Below are 7,780 nucleotides of genomic sequence, written 5' to 3'. Positions count from 1 at the left end.
ATTAGTTGTTCAGTAAAATTCTCAAATACACACACTGCAGCTAACTTCCTAAGAACAGAAATGTAAGCATCAACATCCTCATTTTCAGTTTGCTTTCTCTTGAAAAATGTGTGTCTTAATACAATCAAACTGGGTTGTTTGTCGAAACGAATCTTAAGTTTTGATACAGTTATTTGATACTCATCTAACTCTACACCATTATCCGCCACATCAGGTAGATGCTTAAATATTGACCTACCCTCGAACCCAAGAGAATGTAATAGGAGATATTTTTTCCTTTCTGGACGGTATCTAAGTGCCCCAATTGCACCTAAATAGGTTTCGAAAGCATCGAACCAAACATCCCACTTAACAGGTGGATCCCCTGGACTGTCTAAAAATGCGGGAGGTGCATTAATTGACTGCATAGTTACCAAGACACTTGGGGCCTGCCATCCACTGTAAGTACAAAGGATTGTTGTCAGGACTCGCTGGCTCACTCACTCCTCATACCCTATCAGCTGCTTTACAGTGTATTTTACTCGGAAAAAGACTTTATTCCCCGACATGGAGGCTCCCGTCGGCATACCGCATCTTGATTCTTCGGAGTGGCACTGCAAGGAAGGAAGTGCATCTCATGGGTGTGGCTTAAGGGCTGAAAGCTCTCTTGCTACTGAGTGAGAGCGTGAAATGTTCATCTTGGGGGGCCTGGCAAGCTCAGTGTCTCTCAAAGTCAAGCTTTGTCTGCTCATATGTTGCCTCTTGCACTCTGATTTCTGGACATTTGTTGCATGCTGCAAGGCATTACTGCTTAGCGTTAAAGTTTTATTGAGTTTTTGAGTTAGCCTCAAACTTTTGTCTGCCCTGTCAAACTTTTTGGAAGGTATTTTGTTGGAATCCACTCCTCTACCAGGTTGATAAACTAGCCACTGCTACAGTTAACCTTTATACAAATAAACTGTTGTTGGCTATGCAAACAGCCAATTTACCAGTGTCTTTCCTACTGGAACCTGAAGTTCGCGGGTTAAAATGGCATCATTGGTACAGATCATTCAAGAGTTATCTTGTAGCCATTGATGGTTTGAACTTCCCGGCTGTAAGTAGTACTGCCTTGTAGTGGAAGGACAAAAAAAATTCCACCATCCGCTGCAATTGTAACCTCTGTCTTCTGCTCAATATGATGTATTCAAGGAGACAATAGAGACGTGTGCAAAAACTTAGTGATGTTGATGGAAACCCAGCATGAGTTACTGCCAGTCAATGGCATTGATGAGGCAGATTTAAAAAAGAAACTCATACTGTCCGTTAACATGTTTGCTACTCCCGAACCACTTTCCGGCATGGCTGTTGGTAGAGGAGGTGATCCTGTCTGTGAGGTGAAAATTGGAAATGTAGAAATGAAAGTTAGACTGGGTTCTGGCTCCCCTATCACTATAGTGTCAGGTGCTTGAAGAATATTTGCATGCACTTCAATTTCTACCCGTGTCATACGTGCTAACACACGTCTTAGAAGGGTGGCTTATGATTTTTTTTAAACATACAGCTTTATTTTTGCTATCTCCTACCTAAAATTGCCTCCAAATCAATGCAAGTAAATAAAATTACTCTGATTTCTTTCTTGCTTCTAGATGTTGGCATTATGCCGTATATGGTGTTTTACTTCCCTGTGCTCAAGGCCTGTACGGAAACGTGTCTACTGAATGAAATATGTACTGGAAGTACCTATGATTCAAGTACAAATGTCAATACTTAATAATACTAAGTGTGTTTAATAGACAGGACAACTGTACTTTCCTGATAACTTGCATTGGTGTAAAATGCATTTGGAAAAAAACGAAACTATTAACGAGTCTAACAAAATTAATCGGGCATCTTCCGCTTTCTTTGGGAGTGTTGGAACGTTGGGATCCAGTGAATTATGGAGATCATCTCCCTTGATATGCCATCAATTAAGCACTACGTTTACAGCTTTAGGCATGTCACTTACAAATCATCGAAATCATGCGTTTAATTAGTTTAACTAAAGCCAACATACAATGCATTAAAGTGCTTGGAGCATGGCTTCGCAAGCTAGGTTTGACGGCTACCCAGGGAGCCACGGCGCACAGTTTGGGAACCACTGCTTTATAATGATAGGATTTTTCTGTTTTCTCTTATGTGTTGCTTGTTGAGATTTTTTTTGTGCGGGGTGTGAGGTGAGGGTATTTGTTGTAAAGGGGGAAGATGTGTTATGGGGAATTAGATTACTGTGAAGCAATGCTATGGCACGATGTAAATGTATTTCTGGAATGTCCATGCACTCCTAGCTTGTTAGGATGTCTCTGAGTGTTCCAGGCAAGGCAGGTAAATGCTGACTGAGCCTGGGGTGGCTGCAAGGAGACACCGGTCCTGGCTTGTTTTAGATGGAATAAATCCATCTTTATCGAACCTACTCCCGCTGCCCTGACCAATCCTTCCAAGGACACAGCAAAGAGGCCTTTGGGTGCTGCAACCTCAGAAGCTCCAGTGGGAATAGAGACTTTCATTTCCTGGGAAAGAAAAGTGGACCATTTGATCCACGCATCGTATTTTTACGCTTTCTAAGACAACTTCCTGCAACAAGTTAGGCTAACTGTATGATTCAGTCTTAGATTCAAGATCATGTACAGCGCTCCGCTGCCATTTAACTAGGTTCATGCTATAGAAATAACATATATATTTACAGGAATGAGGGAGAAAGGGAATCTGGTGGCCACAAAGAAATATCCTGCTGCTATTGTTTCAAATGTAGTCATATGTGCTTAATCTCGAAATGTGTCTGCAAGCTTTACAAAATACTGTTATAAATAAAATCTTCAAGTCCACATAATCCGTACCAAATAATATTGACTCTTGAATAAATTCTGTCATGGAAGAATGTTAACGATAGCTTAGTTAGTTCTTCTACAATCTTAAAAAATACATTGCATCCATTGTCAATATTGTTCCTAAGATTGCCGAACTTGTTAAAAACAGTAGTTGGTGCAGCAGTGAAAAGTTTTTCCTAAATAAGGACCCTCGGCCAGTGGTGCCCAATGACTGCTTGACGTATACCATGGCTCACTAGTTGTGATTTCTACTCCATCTTTTTTTTTTTACCCACTACCTTACACTTTCTCTTACCTTTGCAGGGTTTTTTTATTTTATTTAATCCCGCTTTCACCCTTACGCACAATTTCCATGTCTTTCTTTTCAGCATTTCTCTCTGTTCCTATAGGTCGAAGTTTGATGATAATGAAAATGAGTCCCGTTCTCAGAACGGAGTGTCGCGCCCTCCACCTGCGCAAATTAACCACTTGTTCTTAAAGAATAACAGAGAAAACGTTTAATTTACGTTTATCGTTTAACACGTTTATATGCTGCCAACCTGGGGTGCAAGTTACCCAGTTCAGCAACGACAGACTGAAAGATGATAAACGTGGAGAAAAGTTAAAATGGAAGAAAAATCATTAGTTTGGGTTCGGAGGAAGAGGAAGGCCTGCCCAGTGACGGTGATGAGTCGGCGTCTTTAACAGCGGCGCTGTGCGCACTCCCAGGAGGCTGCGCCAGGGGGCAGTGCTGTGACACCACCACCCAGGGGAGGCTCTTGCACTCGATTGCATCAATCGGGAAGGTCCGTGTCTGCAGAGAAACAAAGGGAAAACACGAAGGGTTTGTTATGCTGTACCGCGAAATGATGGAAAGTGATGTAAAGCCGTTACGTGTGCGCACGTGAACACAAACAGCACCCAAGAGCCCACGTCCTCTGGACACCTGAGCGAATGCAAGAGCGTGAGATTGTGCGCCGCTATCAGCAGCGGTGCAGGCTCGGGATAGCGTAGGAGAGGAACTTTACTTCCTGCTTTGAAGCAGTGACAAAGCCAATGACTAACTTCGTAAACCTGTGCTAAGTGCTTGTTAAGCCACAGTGGACCACTTGGTACTTGAACAACTTGCTGCATGTATCCCCAAGGCATTTTCGAGCTTTGATGAGGTAGGGCATCAGCTGAGTGTAGACAGATTCCTGCAGCTACCGTCTGAAAGAGAGAAACCGGTGGGCGCCAAAAAAAAACCTTTTTAGGTCTTGTGAACAGTACAGCTTTTAGCTGTTTGGTAGGTGAAATCCTCTTTTGGACCATACCAAAAACATACAGTGGTTTTGGAGCCTGCCAAATGCTTACAATTAGTCGGTGTTGTTGTTCACTTCTTGTTGGAGCCCGCCCTCTCTACAGGGTCACCCCCAAACCTTTTGCTTTAAACCTCCCCAACCTTTTTTTTTTCTGAATTAATTGTTGTTGACTTTTAGGACTCTACACACTTTACCACTGCTTACCAGTGATAAAGGGTTTGTGCTCTCTACTTTAAACATGGTACAATTGGCTTACATCCAAATGGCACATTTAATTTACTTGTAAATCCCAAATTAAGTGGTACTACATGTACCGAGGACCTGTAAATTGAATGCTACTAGTGGGCCTTCAGCACTGATTCTGACACCTACTTTAGCAGCCCTTTAATCATGTCTCAAGCCTGCCATTGCAGACTCTGTATGCAGTTTTAAGCTGCAATTTCAATGTAGCAAAATAAACCTTTTTCCAGCCCTATATCTTTCTTTTTAATACATATGTCACCCCTAGGGTAGGCCCTACACAGCCCATAGAGCAGGGTGCAGTGTACTTTAAAGTTTTACATTTCCTGGCCGTGAAAAACTCTTAAATTCGTTTTTCACTACTGCAAGTCCTACCTCTCCCATAGGATAACATTGGGTTTCCCTATTACCCTTAATAAACAATCACTTTCAATTGTGAGAGGGTAGACAGATTGAGTTTGGAGTCTAAACTCAATCTGTCTAAAGAATTGTAATTAAAAGCCCTCATTAATGGTCGGATTTTAAGTATCAATTCTGACAATGCCACTTTTAGAAAGTTGACTTTTTTTATCCATATGGTGTCTGCTGCTTGTATTCTGGGTCACATGACTGGGTGTAGCTGGCAGTTGTTGTTTGTGTATTGCTCCGAGGCAGTGAAACAAACGCTATAGGTGTTGGCAGGATGGGCCATCTAGGAACTGATGAGAGAGAGAGAAGCTGTCACCTACCACACTTGCACATCACAAAGGCTCTACCTGAGCCTATGTAAATAGGGTTTGATACTTGTCTATTGTGACCCCAGACAAGCTGGGGCCAGGGCAGAGAGGCAGAAAATCCCAAACAACCCTGGGGTTGGAAACGGTGCTTATTATGTGCCGGTGCTTTCCGGAGCTTAGCACCAGCACTTCATTCTCAGGGCCGGTTCTACACAGGCCGCTGCTAGTAAGGGGCTGCCCCACTAAAAGTAAACCCTAGAAAAACCCACGGAGTTGCTTTCATGAAAGGCTCTGGTGCTTAGTTTCAGGCAGTATGTAACCTGAAACTCATTACAACCACTCCATCCGTGTCAAACTGTTGGGATAGCTTTTACACCCAACTCTCGCGATACTCCAGCCAACTCTCACCATACGCCGCCTGGAATACAGCTCGCACTGGTAGTAAGAAATGTTTAATTAAACAAACTCAAAGACGACGAACAGCCTGCACTTGAACTGAAACTACAGAAGAAAGAATTAAGTTAGTAATAATAGTGCGCACCAATGCACGTGAATAAATGTACAGCCGGAACAATATATGTTCCCAATTATGAAAGGTTTAGAATATACATTATTAGTTTTTAAAGTAAGTAAACCTTTTGAATTTGAAAATGTCAGCTAGAAAAAAAAGCATAACATTGCAGATGTTGGCTGGTGACTACCGTAAAATACTCTTGTTTAAAATGGCCGCCTTGTTTATTCTAACACTAGAGCGCAGCTGGTTTTGAGTCGCTTGTATTGGGGCAGCCACATTTGTGTTTCTGTAGACAAAATAAATCAATGAGCAAGAGATATGTTTAATCGCTTTTCATATCACAGCTGCCGCCCTATGCTGTACAAGTATATCACCTACTCTCAACATGAGTCACCGCCACTACCAATAAGTAATATGGCCCGGTATGAAGAGAAACCGCTAGGGAGGCTGGATAGTTTGTGGCTGGAGAAGGAGAGACAAGGTATGTTAAAGCTCCTTCATCATCTTCACAATGTAGACTCTTTAACTTATTGAGCTGCACCTTAACACCCCCGTTGCCAGCTATCTCCGCTCCGTCACTTTACCTCCCACCTTGGTTTAATTTGATTTCCCTTTGGCGCTCTTCCCGGTTGCCATTTGCTTTGTGGAAGCTGTTTTAAAAAAATATTTTCTCTATTTGTTAATTTGACACTTTGCTGTGTTCCCTTCTTATGACCGCCTTCTAACACTCTGGATGGCGACTGCTACCGCAATTGGCATTCTTGTTTTAAGCACTGGCGGTGGATGGCACAAGTCAGTGATGTGTCTTCAGGATGGTGGGCGCTGCCTTTTTCAATGTGAATGCCAGTGTATTTGATTCCTAAGCACCAGAGACAAGTGAGGCAGGGTTGATTAGGTGTACACATGCAAATCCCTCTCGCACCCCACGCTGGCCTGGAATGCTTTTGCTTCAAAAAGGGCAGGCTAGAGGATTGGCCAACAGCGCATTAAGCAGTTAGCGCACATTGAGAGAAGTAATGGGTGCAGAACATTTTTATTTAACTCTGCATGGTGTGCCTTGCTCCTGCCACCACTGTTGCCTCCAGCAGCAGGATAGCAGACGTATCCGTATTGCCAAATGCCCAACCCTTGCGAGCTGCAGTGTACCTTTGTGGATTGGAGCCAGGCTGCAGCCCCAGCCTGCACGTTTCCATTTACCAGCTGACTGTCTCATGGGAGAGCAGGACATTTTCATTAGGTATGTAAAAATAGCAGTTAACACATCAGAACATGAATGATGTAAACAGAGCATTGCCTTTTGTAAGTTTGATATGGTGATGCCATCCGAAGTCCATCTTACAATTCTCCTGGCCTCCCTGCACATTGAAAGAGAAGTTTGCATTACAATAAGGGACATGCAATTTCATCTTGGGCATTTTACTTGTGTATCAACGAGGGAAGCTAAATCTGGAAAAAATATGGGGCCCCTGTGAACACAATAAGTGCCTAATACAGGGAAAATAACAATTGGGGAAAACAAAAACAAAAATTCTGAATGGATCAGCAATATCAACCCTGATTTGTTAAGTATTTATAACTCTACATGAACAATTGTCATCACATGGTAACTTAATGTATTTTTTAACAAAAGATAACAAAAAGCATAAAATATATTTTTCTATGCAATAAATTACACAAAAAATCGGACAGCGCTTGTGCATGTTTGTATACAGAGCCTTTGTTATAACTTGCCTTTTGGCTTTCTAGCACTAAGCTCTTTCGCTTCGCCTAGGCTTTGTTTTCCCAATTGTCAATGAGGGAAGCTACCTTTTGCAGTTGACAAAAATGCCCACTCTCCTGTGTGCATATTTCAACTGCATAATTACTCTGTACAGATGCGTTAAAGGCAGCATTGGCCCCTAGAAGTGTCCAGATCTGCTTCCTGTCTTCACTGCCCACTGCAATGAAGAGATGTCATTAATCACATGTCCTGGAAAGAAGAACACAGGGTTCCTTGTTAGTTTCTCAGCGCATGAATTGATTTAACCTTAAATGTTCTGGTCTCAGAAAGAGGGTGTTCCTCTAAAGGTATTAAATGGACTTAATGTGTGATCATGTATATTCACAATTCTACAGATTTCTGTGTGTGCTATAAGGCTTCCTGTTTTCTTCATGTATGAGTTAAGGGTGAGTGCTGTGTCCTTTATGAGTGTAGTGAGCGCTGTG

At 42.4% G+C, this 7,780-nt stretch overlaps 1 protein-coding gene across 1 annotated transcript in view; it reads left to right on the top strand.

The window, feature by feature from the left end:
- Nucleotides 1-5,974: 5,974 nt before the first annotated feature.
- The window catches only part of CETP (cholesteryl ester transfer protein), a 202,509-nt gene continuing 200,703 nt past the window's right edge, over nt 5,975-7,780 (top strand). The window contains exon 1 of the mRNA XM_085637634.1: nt 5,975-6,056. Coding sequence (XP_085493760.1) covers nt 5,990-6,056 — 67 coding nt within the window. The 5' untranslated portion in view covers nt 5,975-5,989. The remainder of the gene's footprint in view (nt 6,057-7,780) is intronic.

This window comes from Triturus cristatus, chromosome 12 (genome assembly GCF_964204655.1).
Source record: "Triturus cristatus chromosome 12, aTriCri1.1, whole genome shotgun sequence".
Classification (NCBI taxonomy): domain Eukaryota; kingdom Metazoa; phylum Chordata; class Amphibia; order Caudata; family Salamandridae; genus Triturus; species Triturus cristatus.
Note: the sequence above shows the minus strand (reverse complement) of the source record. Positions and strands in the feature narration are given on the sequence as shown.